Genomic DNA, 20,601 nt, shown 5'->3' with positions numbered 1-20,601 from the left:
CGCACACACACACACACAGGCAGCGTGAGAGAGACAGACACACACACACAGGCAGCGCAAGAGACAGACACACACACACACAGGCAGCGTGAGAGAGACAGACGCACACACACAGATAGCACAAGAGAGTGAGACAGACACACACACACAGGCAGAGTGAGAGAGAGCCGCGCGCACACACACAAGCAGCGAGAGAGAGAGAGCCGCACACACACAGGCAACGTGAGAGAGAGAGAGCCACGCACACACACAGGCAGCACGAGAGAGAGAGCCGCGCCCACACACAGGCAGCGCGAGAGAGCGAGCCGCGCACACACACAGGCGGGGGAGAGAGAGAGAGCCACGCACACACACAGGTAGTGCGAGAGAGAGAGCGAGCCGCGCACACACACAGGCAGGTGGAGAGAGAGAGAGCCGCGCACACACACAGGCAGCACGAGAGAAAGAGCCGCGCACACACACAGGCGACGCGAGAGAGAGAGAGAGCAGCACACACACACAGGCAGCACGAGAGAGCGAGCCGCGCACACACACAGGCAGGTGGAAAAAGAGAGAGCCGCGCACACACACAGGTAGCGCGAGAGAGAGAGAGCCGTGCACACACAGGCAGCACAAGAGAGTGAGACAGACACACACACACAGGTAGGGCGAGAGAGAGAGAGAGAAAGAGAGAGAGAGAGAGAGACGCGCACACACACAGGCAGGGCGAGAGAGCCAGCCGCGCACACACACAGGCAGGTGGAGAGAGAGAGAGCCGAGCACACACACAGGCAGCGCAAGAGAGAGAGAGCCGCGCACGCACACAGGCAGCACGAGAGAGAGATAGACACACACACACAGGCAGGGCGAGAGAGAGAGAGCCGCGCACACACAAAGGCAGGGTGAGAGAGAGAGAGCCGCGCGCACACACACACACACACAGGCAGGGCGAGAGAGAGAGAGGGCTGGACTCATAAGGTAGGAAAGCCGTTAAAGAATCCACTGGGCTCGATTTTGTTTTCACTTCTGTTTACAGCGATCGGTTCATAGCCTGCATTGTTGCAATGTTACTTTTCTTGGTAGTTTATTTAATTACAGATTTTTTCAAATGTTCATTTTTTTCTCTGTGCTTAAAACTCATTAAAAAAAAAAGTGTTTTTAGCGAGCGGTTCCTAGCACTATAGCGCAGACTATTTCAGTGTTAGTTTTCTCTGTTGTTCAAGGTTTTCTCAGTGTTATTAAATGTTTTTACATTTAGTTTACTATTACGCTGTACATTCTATGGTATAATTAACTATATTTGTGCTTAAAAACTAAAAAATATATATATTTACATACAGTTCGTATGGTCTAGAATGGATTAATTGTATTTACATACAATCCTATGGGGGAAATTGCTTCGGTTCACAACCAAATCGGTTAACGACCAGAGTTTTGGAACGAATTATGGTCGTGAACCGAGGTTCCACTGTACCTAGCCAGTCGGCGATTTGAGAAGGCATGTAGGGGGGGATACAATTCTATGATTCACGTCCGGCCGACCTCCAGACAGTTTTACAGGAAAGCCCCAAGCCCAGTCCGGTTATTTTTGTGTCTCACCTTGTATGCTCGCAAAGGCTTATCGGTAGTTCAAACTCGTACAGCGCATCGCTCTCCTATTAGTCTGGTTGAACTCCTCGTCAAAAAAACATGGATGCTCCATGACTGTTGAACAACACATAATAGAGGGATTTCTTTGGACGGAGGGTGAGAATCCTGCTGAAATTCAGTGAGGGATGTTGTCTTGTGCTGCTCAGGGTCTGGGGTTTGGTCACAATTAAAAAAACGTTTCCAGGTCCCTGCCAAGTAGATGGCCAGAAATCCTCCCAAAAGGCCTCTTGTGGTCCTGAGCCCCAAACCCAAGACTCAATAATACCCAACAGAGTCATGAGTTCAAATAAAGCAGCGTTTCTCAACCTTTAAGTATTTGCGACCCGAGTTTTCATAACAGTTTTAATTGTGCCCCCCCAAAGTGTTTTTGAAAGGAGCCCACTAATACCAATTTGTTCTTTTTTAATTAATGATATATCATAGATGCATATTTTATTATACCTACTTAACTTTTATCAATATTTATCTAACTCTATATTTATTTTTCTGGTATCAGAATGTAGTTTAAGTTCATTTGTTTTGGTTTCAATAGATGTATTTTTCATATTTTCGATTCTTGTTTTCTTTTTTTCACATCTTTGCGCCCCCCTTTTTGTTACTTTGTGCCCCCCTAGGGGGGTCCGCCCCACAGATTGCGAACCAATGAAATAAAGCAATGTTTTTATCCACCCAGCATTTTGCACAGTGAAGCAGGACCAATAACCATGCAGCAAAGGAACTCTGTCCTCTCCTTCCACTCCACTTGACTGTTGCCCCATTCTGCCCGACTCTGACACCCCGAGGTAAGGCAGCAGGCTCTTTTTTGCACGAGACCCAGCATGACTTGTGGGGTCCATTTTTGGGTTGTTTGAGAACCAGGGCAGTCCCCTCTTGCGGCACCCAGGGACCCCGACAAGGCTGTACTTCCAGACTCCAGTTTCCATGAACCCCTTGTGGGTGTCCAAAGCTGGGACACCTCCAGCAAACCTTTGTCAACTAATGTATAGGGGATGGAAGAGCCCCTGGCCTCTATTTGTCCATCCCCTGGCACCTTCCATCTTGGCAAGAGGTCAGGCCAGAATGTCCATCTGTCCTCTGTGGCCCTCACACTCTGTATGTTAAAAAACAAACAAAAAAATGTTTCATGGGGTGTACTTACTTTTTCACACAAGCGTCTGAGACTACATCATAAAATAAAAGTACAATAAGACACCAAGTTGAGCGATGTCAACCTGCTCGCCTTCACTGGGCTCTGAGTGCTTTGACTCTATAAAGGTGGAGATTTATTAGACAGATGAAAGGCTAAATGCCAGTTAGACGAATTTGTTGTCATGAATCAGTGCCCTCCATGGAGTCATTATTTTAGTCCCAAATAGCTACCAACATCCATTTCATTCAAGATGCGTCACATTTCTCTGTCATTTTGTTAAGCACTCTGCCTTTATTGTCCCGTTTTTCCAAAGGGAAGAAGCTGCTGATATGCTGTAATGGCAGCGGCTGTCTCCGTGATGTGGGTACCTCCTCATCAAGTCTCTGTGTCTGTCTGCTGCTCCAGCTTGTCCTGCAAAGGTCTTCTATGGAGCTAATCGATAGCCCGGCCCTCGCTCGCTGCTGTTGTGTGCACCTGGTGGTCTGCTGGTGAAGGCAGAAGGTCAGCACTAAAATGAGCTTTGGAAGGGCCAGCACTTTCTGTGACTCAAAGCCACTGCCAGGTAGATGTTAGTCATCTGTGACACGGTAGTTATCTCTGTCATCTCCGATATTCTCCGAGCCCCCCAACACCAAGTAGCAGAAAACACTGCGTAGCTGTGATGGCTGAGGGGGTTCAAGGAAAAAAAAACACACATCAATTATTGATTTTTGCTGCGCTTCAAACCTAAAGGTATAAAAATTTCCTTGGTATCATTTCTGCAGTTTTTACATCCACAGAATCGTATTTCCTTTACAATTGCTTTGGAGGAGCGGAAGCTTTAGATTCGTCCAAAATTTCGATCTCCAGTTATTGATGGATCTCGATGTTTTAGGGTCCCCTGATACAGAAAACTTTGACATCTCGATGATGTGTGTCAGTTTCTCATGGACAGTCTAGAGCTAAAACAGCTGTATGGAAATATACCAAACTCGAAACTTAAGCCCGTTAGGAGATGACGATTTACGGATTAGTTTTTGAGCCAAATCATGCAAGAGAAAGAGTCACTCTTGAGGAACCTTTCAAATACCGGAATTCTGCAATGAATTATGAATTCTTCTTGTCAATTGCTATCATAATGGCCTATTTTATAATCAGAAAGAGCGGTAAATAATTACTGAAATGTTCTAGAATAGTTTGGGTAACCGGGTCCCTAGGACGCAAAGCCTACTGACACTCAGGTCCAAATTTTTCTCTGGATTAGAACTTCACTTAAAAATTTACTTTTACTTCACATTGTTTTGTTGTGATTTTCTTCTGTCGTTTCCTGGGATTTGCATCAGCTGTTTCATTTCCAAGTACGGTATGACAATGACATCATCGAGGAACCCTCAAATACCGGAATTCTACAATGAATTATGAATTCTTCTCATCAATTGGTATCGTAATGACCTATTTTATAATCAGAAAGAGCTGTAAAGTCTATCTATCTATCTATCTATCTATCTATCTATCTATCTATCTATCTATCTATCTATCTATCTATCTATCTATCTATCTATCTATCTATCTATCTATCTATCTATCTATCTATCTATCTATCTATCTATCTAATTACTGAAATGTTCTAGAATAGTTTGGGTAACCGGGTCCCTAGGACGCAAAGCCTACTGACACTCACGTCCAAATTTTTCTCTGGATTAGAACATTCACTTAAAAATTTACTTTTACTTCACGTTGTTTTGTCGTGATTTTGTTACGTCATTTCCTGGGATTTGCATCAGCTGTTTCATTTCCCAGCACGGTGTGACGATGACGTCATCAAAGAGACAATGTAACGTTCATCCAGACTGTTCCAGTTTTCTCGAGATTCGGAGGGTTTACAACGTTATTTTTCGACTCTTTCTCGGTTTATTTTGGTTTCTGATCCTTGCGTCCTTCTGTCCTCTCTACCCCTCGTGAGCTGAAAATTGACGTCGATGGTTGAACCCTCAGCATAATTTGGGTGGCATCTTTGATTAGCTCCTTACTTTCCAACCACATGTTAGCTCAATAGTACAGTTGGCCTTTTTTCAAATATAAATAATATCACACTGAACTCCAATACTGGAGTTGCCACAGGGACAGGGGTATCCAAAAGTTTACAGATGTCACTGTTAGTCATTTATAAGACGAGGAGGACGGTTGTGGATCTGTTGTAACCATGTTAAGTGATTAGATCGTTCCTTTTTACAGGATGTAAATTAAAGGAGCAATCAAGAAATAGGAGAGCATTGGGGTCCCAGCCGGAAATTCCTGCTGTAAGAGAAAGACAGGATCACGATAAAGATTTGGGGTCCCATGTCTTAATAAGACGCGTTGCATTTGTCATTCCAACAGATGGTCCAGGGTCCCTTGAAGAGGACTACAAAGCTGGGAAAGATAAAAAAAAAAATGAATTCAACAGACGTAGATGGGTGTGTGACACCATGACACCGATGATCAAGTCGTGGTTTAAACGAAAAAGCCGAAGGTTGTTCCAAAGTGAAAACAAAAGCAAAGGATCTTTGAGGCAGAGCACTGAGCACTGCAGACATCATCAGATGTGTGACTGAAAAGGGGAATAAAAGGAGGGGATGGAAGGATCAATGAGCTTGTGAACTCCAGCCATTGGAGAAGATGAAGGAAGGCGTCGGAAAGGTAGTCAGTCGTGTAATCTCAGAAAAAAATGCTGAGAAACTGAGGTTGAAAAAGAGTTCAGTCTCTTTGAAAGGCGCCTGTTTGATAGTCTTTGGAAGAACAGAGGCGGAAAGATCAGTGCGGCTGTGCTCGAGGCTCGGTGAGGTCTTTGATCCTAACGGCTTGATTGCGCTCCCTGCGAGTCGTCTCGCTGTTTCGTCTGTGTGGAGAGACGGACACTTTGTACAGGAAAGGAAGTGAACACAAAATCTATTTTTTTTTTTTTTGGATTTGCAGGACGCCCGTTGATTAATTTTGAATTAATGATCAGATCATAGGTTGTAGTCATGGAGGTGACTTAGTCTTCATACTGTTATATTTCAGCTTGGGGCTTGGGGTTCATGTACTTGTTTTATTAGAACATTAGGACGATTCAGATGAGAGCAGGCCATTCAGCCTAACAGTCCTCTCCACTTAATTCATCTGAAAAAAAAACATCAAGTCAAGTTCAGCAGGACCCTAAAGTCCTCCTGTCCACCACGCTACTCGGTCAATCATTCTAAATGTCTGTGGCTCTCTGCGTAAAGAAAAACTTCCTAACGTTTGTGGAATTTACCCTCCACAAGTTTCCATCTGTGTCCCCGTGTTCTTGTTGAACTCAATTTAGAGTCACCATCTCAATCCACTGGGCTAATTTCCTTCATAATTTTAAACACTTCACTCAGGTCTCCTCTTCATCTCCTTTAAAGGCTCAGCTCTTTTAATCTTTCCTGATAACTCACCTCCTCAGCCTAGTCACTCTTCTCTGGACCTTCTCTTGTGCTGTTATGTCCTTTTTGTAGCCTGGAGACCAAAACTGCACCCAGGACTCCAGATGAGGCCTCACCAGTGTGTTATAAAGGGTGAGCAGAACCTCCTGTGACTTGTACTCCACACATCAAGGCGCTATATAACCTGACATTCTGTTAGCCTTCTTAATGGTTCTGACCACAATCGGAAAATTGAAAATGACTCCTAATTCCTTCTCATAAGGTAGACTTTTAATTTTCATACCTCCCGTTGTGAATTCCAACCTCACATTTTAGTGTCCTACATGTAATACCTCACATTTACTGACATTAAATTTCATCGGCCACAAATCTGACCAGGTCTGGTCACACAGGACTCCAGATGAGGCCTCACCAGTGTGTTATAAAGCTTGAGCAGAACCTCCTTGGACTTGTACTCCACACATCAAGGCGCTATATAACCTGACAGTCTGTTAGCCTTCTTAATGGTTCTGACCACAATCGGGAAATTGAAAATGACTCCTAATTCCTTCTGATAAGGTGGACTTTTAATTTTCATACCTCCCGTTGTGAATTCCAACCTCACATTTTAGTGTCCTACATGTAATACCTCACATTTACTGACATTAAATTTCATCTGCCACAAATCTGACCAGGTCTGGTCACACAGGACTCCAGACGAGGCCTCACCAGTGTGTTAGAAAGCCTAAGCACACATCAAGGCACTATATAACCTGACATTCTGTTAGCCTTCTTAATGGCTTCTGAACACAGTTGATAGTGTCAACTCCTAAATCCTTCTCATGAGGTGGACTCTTGATGTTCAGACCTCTCATTGTGTATTCAAATCTCACATTTTTCCTTTCTACGTGTAATTCTTTACATTCACTGATGTTAAATTTCATCGTCCATAATTCTGCCCAAACTTGTGTGCTGTGTGCTATCCAAGTCCCTCTGTGATGATTCTCAATTATCTGCCAATCCCTCTATCTTGGTATCATCTGAAAACTTTATATTCCTGTCCAAATCATTTATATTTATTAAAAAATAGCAGCAACCCCAGCACTGACCCCTGCTGGACACCGCTCTTAACATTGGCCAATTCTGAAGAGGTTCCTTGCACCATCACCCTTGTCTTCCTGTGTATGTGGCAATTCTGCGCCTCTCTACATGCCACACCCTGCACTCCCATCTCCTCTAGTTTGATGCCCACCCTGTCATGTGGCACAGATTAACAAATGCAGATTAATAATCTCGTATGCACCACTTTCGTCGTACCCTTTTGTTACTTCTTCATAGTTTGTAGACCTCCCTCGTCTGAACCCATGCTGACAGTTCAGTGTGTCTTGTGTTCAATTTTGGGTCACTTCTTTAAATGTTAATGTTACTTTCATGTATTATGTCAGGGGTGCCCATACCCTCCCCAAACAAATTTTTCTTTACATCCCTTCTTTAGTCGATATAAATTGGAAGGCTAACTCGATCACTTAGATAGCTCGTGTGTTTGACCGTGCATGCAGGATGACCAGTGTGTTAGAATAAAAGAGATCTCAGACTGGCTGCCCTGTATGTCAATCAAGTGGCAAATGCCATAGGGAGGAAACTGTATATGATAGACTAACATTTAAAAAAATTTTTTTGAATGTAACGCAATCTACGTGCACTACCTTTCCGATCTACCGGTCGATCGCGATCGACGTATTGGGCACCCCTGCATTATGTGCTTTGTTGGTGATGCCTTGGTGATGTTCCCTGTGTTTTGCATGTGATCTCCCGAGAGACGGGGCCACCTGCCAGTCATCGACATGAACCGCCCCTTCACTCTAATCTGGGGCGTCTCCCACAGCTCCTGGTGGTCCTTTGGGAATGTGCTGTGAGAATTTAGTGAGTTCTTGTGTCTTTTTTATGATTTTTTTCCCTTGGGATTTATTGGATGTTTCTACCATTTGCTGTATTTTGGACCATGTCTTGAATTTCTGTTGTTTGCTCACGATTAGCTTTCTTGTTAAACGCCAATCCATTTTGCTTTTGTGCTCCATGGAGCTTCACTGCTATTGGAATAAAGTCGAGGTCGTCTAACTGTGTCCACAGGGTCCATTGTATTCAATTCTTCTTCCCTGCCGTGGCTAATTTCACGATCAAATTGATTCACCAGGAGGTGATGGATGGCATCTCCAGTCTTGACCTTAAAGGGGCCTGGCTAGACCACCTTTGTAGGTGCTTTGTATGAAAGAAATCCATTTCACTGGTGGTCCATACTGTCTAAGAAGTTTTCCACAAGGTGTAGCAATGCAAATACGGTTTTGGCAGGCTACCTTTTTAGATTTTCCTAAATCTTGTTTTATTTTTTGATGTGATCAGAGTTTGTGACGTTCGGCAGCTTCTGTGCCAGCTGAACATTTGCTGTGTGAGGCAACTTTAGAGGAGACGAGTGTAACAGGCACTTTTCACCTTGAATCATCCAGGTGACAGGGGTCTTCCTTAAGCTCGGTAAGATCAGAGCTTCATTTGCATGATGGCACTTATGAGCATGGCGGGGGTCTCATGTCCAATTCCCAAAGGGCCAAACGAGCCACCCAGGGCACCAGCTGCAGTTCTCTGTAATTGCGTTTGGTGAGATGGAAACCATTGTGTGCATACAATGAAATTCGATTGATTCTTTCATCTTCTAATTCGGGACGTTTCATTAGTCAAGTTACTCGACAAGCAGACCAAGACCCCCTCGGAAGGTTAAACAAAGATGGATTGATTTTTATTTTTTAGTTTGTTTTCAGTATTCGATACATGTTGCCAGAGACTTCGAGCCCCACTACACTCTTCTTAAAGGCCATGTGGAATGTGGAAGGGTTATTAATAAACTTGTTTTTACATCGGCCGTTCAGACATTTTGCCCATAATTAGTACATGAGTGATTATTAAAAAAGCAAGAGGCGAGTGCTTCATAAAATCTTCTTTTCCTTTTCAGGTTTCTGACTAATCATGGCGAAAGCGTATGAATTTAATTGGCTGAAACCGGTGCAGCAGTTTCTGCAAGATGGAACACAGTTTGACCGATACGAAGAGGTAAGGAAAAAAAAATCGACTTGCATTAACCACCATACGCTCGTGCCAGGGGACAGTGGCAGTGCCACCACCGAGTAGTGATTAGGGACCAACAAAGGAAATGAAAAGAGTCAATTACAACCTCCCTACCACCACTATGAGGGAATGCTAGTCATTTATTAAGAGAAAATAATCCAAATTAAAGAGGTGGGCTTCTAGTAGTTTCTTGAAGTGTTCGACTCTACTGGCCTAGCATATCTCTAATGTCACTTCTGTGTCATATCTGCTGGTGGCTTCCAGGCCATCCACCATGCCAGTACGCGGTACGCAGGGTCCCATGGGGTCTTCAACTGCCATGCAGATGGTCTCTCTGCACACAGTGGCGGGCAAAAAGTCTTCAATCCCATAGAAAGTCACCCTAATTGTCTGCATGACCAAAGACTTGTCCACATATTTATCCATCCAGTGTTTTGAGGTGTGAACTCTTCGGTTGTCCGAAGTCCAAATCCAACATTTGCTGCAGATGTTGTGAATAAAGGCGCTATATAAGCGTCCGACCCAGCACAGATTCACACTGAGGCACGTGTAAATGGAACAAATCTTTTATTTTTCTTCACCTGTGGGGCACGTCTTCCCCGTGAACCCCACAGGCAATACACAGTCCCAAGCACTTAAACACAGTCCACACTCTTCCCCTGAGGGGCACGTCTTCCCCGTGAACCCCACAGGTATAACACAGTCCCAAAGTACCTTGTTGTCCAGACAGCAATCCTTCCGCTGGCACCACCACTCCTCTCAGGCAACCTCATCCTCTTCCCCCCGATTCTGGCCCTGAGTAGTGGTTGCTGGCTTCTTTTATGGCCCTCCCGGGAGTGCTCCTGGTGCTTGCTCACCTGTTCCCAATTGCACTCCCGTGTGGGGCCGATGATTAGACCAGCTGGGCTTAACGATCTCTGCCACGCCCCCTGGCGGCCATCCCAGGTCCCCACAGGGTTGAGAAGAACTCCATCTCCCATGAAACCGTGCGGGAAACTGAGGCATCATCATCAACCAGGGAGGCTGCCACCAAGCGTCCCGGAGGAGGTACTGAGGAGTCCATGGCTGCTCACCCGGAACATAAGCAGAAGGGACGTCCTGGCCAGGCAGGGGACCCGGCAGCCCATTACAATGTTTAACTGAAGAAGTCAAACCCCAAACTCGATGCTTGCCTAAGCACTTACACCTCTGTGCTTACACAAATGACAAATGAATCACAAAGGTGACAGTCATAATTAAACATAATGAGGTCCTACTTGGGAGTCCTTTCTGTTTATATATATAAAAAGCCCCCTTTGTAAGGCCATAGTCTTTGTTGGACAGTCCCAATGAAGACAAAGGTGTATCTACTGATGTGAGAAACACACTCACTGAAATGCACAAGGCAGGAAATGGCTACCAAAAAATATCACAGAGTCTGAATGTCCCGTTGCCATCATCCAAAAGTGAAAGGTTCATCACAGCACCTCGACTCTGACCAGAACTGGCCGTCCCTCCACACCAAACATCAGAGCGAGACGTTGACTGGTGAGTGTAGCCATTGAAACTCCAACCGTCACTCTCAGAAGTCTGCAGTGCTCTTTGGCTGACACTGGAGTGAAGTTATGGGGGTCCATAATTTCAAGACCTCTCCTTAAAACAGGCCTCTATGGGAGGTTTAGCAAAGAATTAAGCCATTCCTTAAGAAGGTCCACATGAAAGCACATCTGGCATTGGCTACAATGCATGAGAAAGACCCCAGTTAAGATGCAGGACAAGGTTTCAGGGTCAGATGAGACCAAAAGAGAACTTTTCAGCCCGATGTCAATGAGGGATGTGTGATGTAAAACTAACACTGCCCAGAACCCAAGAACGGCAAAATATGGTGGTGGCAACAACATCGTCCTATGGGGATGTACTGGGACTGCGAATCTTGTCAGAGTTTATGGGACAACGGATGGACACAAATATGACACAATGTTGCAGGAGAACTTGTTCCAGCCTGCTATAAACCTACTTTGGCTCAGGAGAAGATTCATCTTTTAACATGACAATGACCCTAAGGCCAAAGTGACACTGGGAGATCCCACAAACAGAAAGGTGAACATTTTAGAATGGCCAAGTCAAAGCCCTGATCTTCACCCCAATTGAGAATCTGCATCACTCTTTGAAAACGACCGTCCCACCAAACTAGAGGGTCTCCAGAAAGAATAGGGAAGAATCCCTTGTGAACAATGTGGAAAACTGGGACCGGTTTACCTACCCCAAAAAGAATGAAGGCTGTTATTGCACCAAAGGGGCAAAGTGTGAATGTGTAGGCCTCAAATCCTTAGGCAAACACTTGATTATGACTTTGGAAATGTATTGTTACAGCAGAAGAGTTCACATTCAAAATACGGAATGGATAAATACGTGGACAAATCTATTGTCACGCAGAAAATTAGGATGACGTTCAAGGGGATTGAATACACCACTGTATCTCGTAACATCCCACAGAACGTATTGCCTAGCGGCGTCCTTGCTCCTTCAGTCTTCCTATTGGCCAGGCACTGACCGGGCACCCGATGGCACCGAACTTAAAAGTTATGCCACTTCTGAGCCTGGCAGTGTCCTCATGACTTGGGTCAAGGATCAGTCCAGATCCAGCAGAGTGCTCTGGAATAAAGATGCCAAGCGTCCACTAGTGCCGAAATGCCCTTGGAATGAGGAGATGATGGAGATGAAGGAGAGCGAATGTGAAATACTTAACCAGTCCATTTTTTTCCTCTCCTCCTTTTTTCCAGGACCCCTTTGTGTTTGAACCTAGTTGCCTTTTTAAAGTGGATGAATTTGGTTTCTTCCTGACATGGAAAAGTGAAGGAAAGGTAAGAAGTCCCATCTTGTTTTTTTTTTTTTTAATAAAAGTGGCAGATGATCTGAACAGTCTCTCATAATTGATCACATTGGGTTAAACGGGTTGCCACACCATATTAAGTATTAGACGAAGAGGGGAGGGAGAAAGTCCCACTGAAATGAGGGCACCCCTCTGCTTGCTCTCTCTCTCTCCCTCTCCGTCGTGACCCCCACAGGATCTGCCCAAGATGGATGCCTCAAACCATCAGGGAGCAGTGACCCCTGCTTACGTCTGACTAGTCTTATCTGTGAGGACTTGGTGGGGCGATACGCATGCTGCAAATAAAAACGAGGAAGATTAGTTACACGGTCGTCTGACTGAGTACCCTCCAGGTGTCTCGAAATGAGAGGAAATAAGACGGAAATAGAGCATCATGGGAAAAGAGGAGTGGGGAGAACCAAGGAGAAAATAAAAGAGGAGATTAAGTGAAAATACGAAGGGAGAGGATTAAAAGATTATCCGATTATCGAGTCCCAGGGGAGGGTGTCAGACCAGGCTAGGAATGAGTTTTACTTTCATTTGTACTTTGAAACAGCATGAAAATAAAAGGAAGAAACAGGCAGATGAGGGTGGTGATGATCTGGGGGAGGTCAAATGTAGGACAGTGGTCTTGAATGCTTGGCTTTTGATGCTGTCTTCTGTCAGATGTTTCCTAATATGGGCAGCCACTTGAAACGAAGGGGAGACGAACTTCCTTTGGTCTCCTGACTGTGGTGAACACTTTGTTGCTTAAGCATAGAGTGACCCCTGTTGCTGTGTTGCCCACCCTGTATAAGACATACGCATATATTTAGCAGAGAAATGTGGAAGAAATAAATTAGAAAAGTATTAAAGAAAGACATTTTGTCCTCAGCTAGGACCTCTTTGAGTTTTTAAAATAGTTAATCAACCTGAAGAATCAGGCAGGAGGAAGCTCCTCCGTGGTGCCTTTAATTTCTCTTCATGAAGAAGGATACGCTCCATCACAGCGGCCCAATGGAATGGTCACTAAGCAAAGTTACACATTTATAGACAATTGAACGAACATAAGGAGCTGAGCTAATGCTTAACGTATCATCTTACATATCTTCACTCTGATTGGTTAAAAGACAGGCGATGTTTTCAGCAACTTAACGTACCCCAAAGCAAAAGTCTTATTCCACTCGATTCTTTATCCCACCAGGTCAGGTCTTATTCTTTTATGGAAACTGTGTACATGACAATTATTATTCACCATCATCTGGAACATTATGTCTCCTTGTTGCTCACACACCCTGGCTTGCTTATCTCTTTGTGCTCCTTCTAAGATAAATGCTGGATATTAATATGGACAATAGGTGCATTCCCCTTAAATAACTATGGGACCCCTTTGATAACCATATTATTCCCTCACAGAAAATATTCATATGAGTGGGTGCATATGCAGTGCCTTCTTCATCATCATCATCTTCTTCTTTTTCTTCTTCAGCTTTTGCCATTTCTATCTGGGGTTGATTAGCCTGATCAACCTTCTGCCGACAGACCCATCCTGTCAGTCAGACTGTTCTCCTTCAGATCTTCTTTTACTTTATCCATCCTCTTCCCCTGGACTTCCACTCCCATCACTCATTTTCATTGTGTCTCCTCATCCGTTCCACTTCACCCTACTTTAGTGTCCTTTCCAATTTTGCTGTACCTCTGACTGCCTCATTTCTAATTCTTTCCTTTTTTTTGTAACTCGACACATGCGTCTGAACCTTCTCATTTCTCATCCAACTTCTTCTTATGGCCGTGTCTCAGCTCAATACATCATTGCTGGTCTTACCGCCATCTGAAAACCCTGACCTTTAACCTTTGCGTTAATTCTTCAGTCACACAACACTCCTGATATTTTCTTCCTATTGTTCCATCCACACATTCACTCTGTGTTTTATCTCCACATCTGATTCTCCATCTTGGGCTGCCACTGATTCTAGATATGTAAAACATGCAGTGCCTATAACAAGGAGTCACCACTTTTGTAAGTTTTCTCATTTCTTTGTTATATGGCATTGGTCTGCAGTGAATTTAATTTGGATATTTCGACGCTAATGTGTCAAACGAGTTGCAGTCATGCCATTTGCCTCAAGTGTGGATGAGCACACATATGGTATGTGAATCAGCGTGGGGTACAAACTGTACGGCAGCATGTTACCCTGAAGACAGGCAGGGCTGGATGGATGATTGACAGCAAAATATCACAAAGTTACGCTGAGCTCGGCATCCTATGAGCCCCCTGGGACAAGTCTAGGAAGGTTCAAGAAGCACCCAGAGGCAGTCATGTTAACAGATTGCAGTCTGTATTAGATATAAAACATTCAGGCTTTTCTATTCACAGTTTAACATTAGACATTCATTTTCTGCAGAACATTAAACATCATTGCTACCCTGATGTCTGTTGGAGTCGTTAATTTGTAATAAGCAAACGCAGCCTTCAATCTGCTATGAATAAGCAAGCTGAACATTAATTAAGCCCCAGTGCTTTGGCCGTTTTTATTCACATTGCTTCTATTTTTTAGCATTTCCGACTTAGCTTGACCTACATAAAAGTTGCCAAGTAAGCATTCCTTTATGGGTTTTTTTCTAGAAACAGAACTTCCAAATATAAAAAGTGAGTTTACTGAAAATCACTCCTAGCTTCTCAAACAACAAAGCTAAAAAATGAAGAAGATGTTAGCCCGGTATAGCATAGAAAGGAAGGATATAAAATAATAAAAAGAATCGGTAGTGATTGAAACATGAAACATCCTCCACTGCAAGCCCCCCGGGTCTGTTTTTTTTAAACAAGTCCTCCGTGCAGAAGCCATAGTGTTGTATCAACTGAAAAGTTTTCCTTCAAAGGGAATCTGACACTCCTGTTAAATGAAGAAAATGGAATACTTTTAATTACCGGTCATACAGACCTGTCTCTCCTAAATCCTGGAAAAAATACAATCCATGTGGCTAATTTTAAAAATTGCATTCATATTGTCACCAAAAAACGTCTTCACACTTGGAATAGATAGATAGATAGATAGATAGATAGATAGATAGATAGATAGATAGATAGATAGATAGATAGATAGATAGATAGATAGATAGATAGATAGATAGATAGATAGATAGATAGATAGATAGATAGATAGATAGATAGATAGATAGATAGATAGATAGATAGATGTGAAAGGCACTATATATTAGATACGCAGATCTAAATAACCCCACATTTCCTCATCTTGTCTGATTTTTTCTTTTTTAGGAAGGCCAAGTTTTAGAATGTTCTTTGATCAACAGCATTAGAACTGGATCAGCTCCCAAGGTAAGCACTTCAAAAGATGTTTAATGAACATATTCAAATCTGCTTTGTATGAAAGTTCATTTTATCCACAAGTCTACATACCGTTGACATTGCGTGCTGTTTCTGGGGTATAGTAATTTATTATTTATATCAGAATTGCTGAAAAGTGCTGTAGGCGATGATCTGTATTACTGACTTATGGTCGTCATTTGCGGTTTCCAATGGATATCAAATCTTTATTATTGCTGACGAGCCATACATTAATAATCCTAATTTTTCCGTGTTTTGCATTTCTCTCCCACCAGATTTCCCTCTTCCCTAATATATATTTGTATAATTTTTTTTTTGTTTTTTTATTGTACAGGACCCCAAATTAATAAGTGCATTGGAAGCTGCTGGGAAACTTGACAATGACTTGGAGGGGCGCATCGTGTGCATCTGCAGTGGCACAGACCTGGTCAACCTCAACTTTATTTATATGATAGCAGACAGTCCCGAAACAGCTAAGGTGGGTTTTCAGAAGCCTAACAGAAAGCCACCTTCTCACATGTGTGAAGCCTTCGCTCTTTATTCAAAAATATGAGGTGTATATTTTAAAAGTCCACAAAGAACATGGAGCACATTATTTTTATGTGTTGCCTCTTCCATCTATGGAAAAAAGTAAGTCCTCCCTCGGCTCTAATAGCTGGCATTGCCACCTCAAGTCAGCGCCTGCTGTAACTGCCCACCACTCACTGACATCATCTGGTTTAACATTTTTCACACTCCTCCATGCAGTTGTGTGATGTTTGAGGGGTGTCTAGAGCATACGTGGCCCGTTTCAAATCCCCCCACAGGATCTCAATGGGATTCTGGTCTAGTTTTTCACTTTGGCTATTCCAGAACCCTCCATTTCTTTGTTTTCTGCCATTCCTTGATGGGTTTCCTGTCATGTTGCAAAGATCCACTTTCAGTAGAACTTGAATCTTCTGACTGATGTATCTCACTTTATCCTCAAGGATTGTGGGAGACCATCAGTCAGAATGAGCATCAGAGGCCCCTCATTGTACCCTCTGATACAATGAAGAACACCCAGTGGACCACTGTGTGACGATGAGCTGCCCAGACCCTGATGCAGTGAAGCAGCCACAAACAATTGCTGGCTTGTTCTTCTGGCCAATTGCAATCTTTGGTTTTTCACCCAACATGTCTACTGGTACTGTAGTGGCCAAATGACTCTTATCTTTGCCTTGTTTGTCCAAAGCAAGTTGTTCCAGATGTCCCGGTCTTTGCCTAGGTCTTCATGGACTAATTTAGTCTTGCCATGATGTTCTTCCTGACACAGCTACCATGTAAAATCTAATTTGTGCAACCTCTTTCTAATCGATAGTGGCAAGAGCTACCTGGTGGTTCCATGATGAAATTCTTAGGTTCTCAGAGTCTTCTTTCAGCATTTGGTGTTCTGTTCTCAGGCTGAACTGGCTGGGGTGGCGTGGCCTGAAACAGTCGGATAGAGCCGGTCAATCCATTGGGTGATATAGGCGGCCGCCTAGGGCGCTGACACCCAAGGGGTACTGATCATGAAAGTTAAGGGGTGTGCACTCCATTGATTTAACTCAAGCGATGCACACTCTGGACAGCGAGGGGCTCCATATGGGCTTTGTCCAGCACAGCAGTCATTAGTACTTTGAAATCTTGTCCACTTATAGATGATCTTCCAGACAGTGGAAGGGTTGATTTTCCAATTGTTTGGAGATCTTCTGAAGTCCCCTTTCCAGACTCCTAGGCATCGCTAACCTCAGCGAGCTCTTCAGATCTCGGCATGGTTATAACACACACTTCCACAGCAAAGAGAAAACCCAAATGAAATATCTGAGGTGTCAGTAGGACAGCTTCAGGGAGGGACTTCTCTTACTGATGTTCTGACCACATGCTCCTCATTCTAATCTGAGGTATCTGAGGTAGTGATAAATGGAGGGATGAACTTATTGTTTCCACATGTGAAGTTTTGTTTATGCAGTGGACTGCAAAACGTAAATGTGGCACGATGCATGTGATATGATTGCAGTGTTATCTTGAGGTACCATTTAAATGAAGATATCAAATCTTGATATGTACACATGTGTTACATTTCATGGGGTGTACTTTCTTTTTCACACGACCATATTGTAGCAGACTAAAAAAAACCAGCTAAGATTCACACCGCACAGTTTCTGGACGAACAGTCAGAATAACACTTAATTGTAGAGAGCATAAAGCTGACTCAGTTCAATGAAGTGAGATCCATTAGTCTGTTGGAGCCTCATATTTATTACAGAATTTTTCGATGGGAACACCAGGAATGCACCCGGCCTTGGCCCGACTCACACACACCGGTAATAAAACAGAAATCGAAGAATGTGTTAAACAGTAATAAACAGACTATACCTACACAAACTAAACAATCCCACCCCAGTTCCTTTTACATAGATATACAATAAACACGAATTCCACAATAACAAAAACTGCGCACACGATGAAGTCCATAAAAAACGGCAACTGATGAAATGAAACGATGGTGGTAGATAGTCCAGAGTTCAGCTCGCTGTATGTGAATGTACAGGTCAGTCCTACCAGGATTTCCTGAAATGGGATCAGGAGCGCTCCTTTCTTCATAGGTTGACAACCAATCCTCATACAGTCCTCATGTAGCAGGAAGACACCAGACCGTCCATACATCGAAACGCGAGATGATTCAAGACAAGAATGAGAATCCACAGGCATTGAACAGGAAGGCAACTTCAAACACGAAACAACGAAAGAATTCCTTTTCTTTCTGTTGAACTGGCCTCCTTTTAAATCTCATGCTGGCCTCCTTGTCCCCAGCAGCCCCTGCACCCTCAGCAGATGACCAATCACAGCCACTGCAGGGACTGCTCGGAGTTAAAGTTTCTTTACCCAGTAGCGCCACTACAATTTTTATGTTTGAATGCCAACATAATGTTATACAGGGTGGTGCAGGGAAATGGGAAATGAGTGTTCGCTATGAAAGCCTTTTATAAGAATGGCGACAGTGTGAGTGCTGCGCAAAGGGAATTTCGGTGTCATTACCAGTTAGGACGTCACAATTGTGTCCCGCTTCTAGCGAGCGCAGATTCAATAGAGAGAGAGAGACAAAGTCGAGTCAGAAGCGGGGCCTCCATCTGGTGGTCTCGTTGAAGCCGCCTGCTTTATCCCTTCAAATGCAGCAAGGAGCCAGTGCTGATCCCAGCAGCGACAGACACAAGGCAGGGTGCCAGACCATGTTGGTGGTACGCCTGGACAATGTAAGGCCTCTTTGGACTTTCCATGACAAAAAAACAAAAACAAAATCCCGAACCTTCCTTTACTGAAATGAAGGAGCGGGATTATCCCATCTCTAGACACTCCTATTAATATATAAAAGAGACTAAATAATGATCAAGCAAAAAGCTCATGCCATTCCCCCCAAGAGGTGCGTTTTAATTTCACATAAGCGACACCTGCGCCTGCACCATAAATACGTGTGCCGGCTGAAATGTGACCCTGACGACGTTCTGTTTAGCTTTCCGTTTTCTGTTTTGTCAACATCAACATGTGATGGATGACTTGTTTATGGAAAGTGGGGGCGTTTTTTTTGGAAACATTCTTAGTTTGGTGACAAACGAACTGCTGCCGGTCACACATTTGTCAAGCGCCGTCCCTACAATCAGCTTGGGGCAGCAGATAACCACAAATGGGAGCCCGCAGGGTCTGCAGCCGTTGATCTCATAAAGAAGAGGGGTCTGCACGGCACATCGTGGGACAATGCAAAAGAGTCAAAGAGCAAATCCTGCGCTACTTACACTAATGTTTTCATGGTAAAGTTTAAAGTCGTAATGCACAACAAACAAATGGAAAAAAAAATGACTTACATTTACATTTACATTTACATCATTTAGCAGACGCTCTTATCCAGAGTGACTTATAACAGTGAGAGCGACTTACAACAGTGAGAGCGACTTACCTGGATTATTAAGCATGCATCGAGACATGATATATGAGCATTGAGTTCATAAAGTACCATAGAATTGCGCCAACTGTGAACATAAGAAATTTGACAAGTGGTAGGAGAGTTCATAAAGTACCGTGGAATAGCGGCACCTGTGAACATAAATAGAACAGTGGCACCTGTGAACATAAGAAATTTGACCATCATGTGGAGAGTTCATAAAGTACAGCAAAACAGAGCAATGTGTGAATATTAGAAATTTGAGGAGCAATAGGAGAGTTCTTAGAGTTCAGTAGAATTGTGCCACCTGTGAACATTGACTTAGTCCTATAGAGTAGCCTTACCTGTGAACATAAGAAATTTGATAAACAAAAGTAGGAGCACTCATAAAGTACCATAGAAGAGCACCACCGGTGAACATAAGAAATTTGACGTTTGAGAGGAGAGTTCATAGAGTACAGTAGAACAGAGCCACATGTGAACGTTAGAAATTTGAGGAGCCCAAGTTATGTCCCAAGTGATGCTAATCGCACCTTTTCTTTTGCAGCTCTGGAAGGAAGGTTTATCATCTGCGATTCACAACTTTAGAGCCAACAATGTCTGCCCGATGACTTGCTTAACAAAGCAGTAAGTGATAATGAACTGTGACTTTTGTAGTCAACAAGGTGGACGTTTCAAATAATCTCATTTTTCTTGTTCTTTTTTTAACAGTTGGATGAGGTTATCATTTTTGACCAATACAAATGGCAAGATCCCAGTCAGAAGGTAAGGAATTCCTTGTACATTCCTAAAGAGTTGTGAATTCGTTTTTCATTTTACGACCGTTTTACAAGAGCAAAGTGGACCTGTGGGCAATTCTTTTTGTCCATACATCCGGTAGCAGGAGAGGGTGCCACTTTAATACCCCTTCTCACTTTTACTAACGGCACAAATATAAATACGGGAGAGCACAAAGTACAAAGGGAAGGACAAATAAAACATGTACCTGACTGTCCCCCCCCCCCAACTCTGGTTGAGCCCGTCTCTGAAGTCTTGTCCCCATGGCCATTTGTTCCTTTAACCGGCACCACCAGGGTGCTCCCTTCTTCCCTGTTTATACTCCTTACTCCGCTGGTCTGTCTTCGTCCTGATAACGATACTTTGACCCAACACTCCAGCAGACTCTCTGTCAGTGCTTCGGCGTGGCGTGTTGCTCATCCATCCCTCTATTATCTAAACACAGGGTCA

General features: G+C 43.6%; 1 protein-coding gene across 4 annotated transcripts in view; it reads left to right on the top strand.

The window, feature by feature from the left end:
* The window catches only part of LOC114666051 (1-phosphatidylinositol 4,5-bisphosphate phosphodiesterase beta-4), a 275,642-nt gene that overhangs the window by 134,654 nt on the left and 120,387 nt on the right, over positions 1 to 20,601 (top strand). For all 4 annotated transcript variants that reach the window (XM_051919278.1, XM_051919276.1, XM_051919277.1 and 1 more), the window contains exons 4-9: positions 9,149 to 9,246; positions 12,024 to 12,104; positions 15,369 to 15,428; positions 15,772 to 15,915; positions 19,922 to 20,001; positions 20,086 to 20,139. In XM_051919278.1, the coding sequence (XP_051775238.1) occupies positions 9,163 to 9,246; positions 12,024 to 12,104; positions 15,369 to 15,428; positions 15,772 to 15,915; positions 19,922 to 20,001; positions 20,086 to 20,139 (503 nt within the window). In that variant the 5' untranslated portion in view covers positions 9,149 to 9,162. The remainder of the gene's footprint in view (positions 1 to 9,148; positions 9,247 to 12,023; positions 12,105 to 15,368; positions 15,429 to 15,771; positions 15,916 to 19,921; positions 20,002 to 20,085; positions 20,140 to 20,601) is intronic.

The sequence above is a fragment of the Erpetoichthys calabaricus genome, chromosome 15 (genome assembly GCF_900747795.2).
Source record: "Erpetoichthys calabaricus chromosome 15, fErpCal1.3, whole genome shotgun sequence".
Taxonomy (NCBI): domain Eukaryota; kingdom Metazoa; phylum Chordata; class Cladistia; order Polypteriformes; family Polypteridae; genus Erpetoichthys; species Erpetoichthys calabaricus.
Note: the sequence above shows the minus strand (reverse complement) of the source record. Positions and strands in the feature narration are given on the sequence as shown.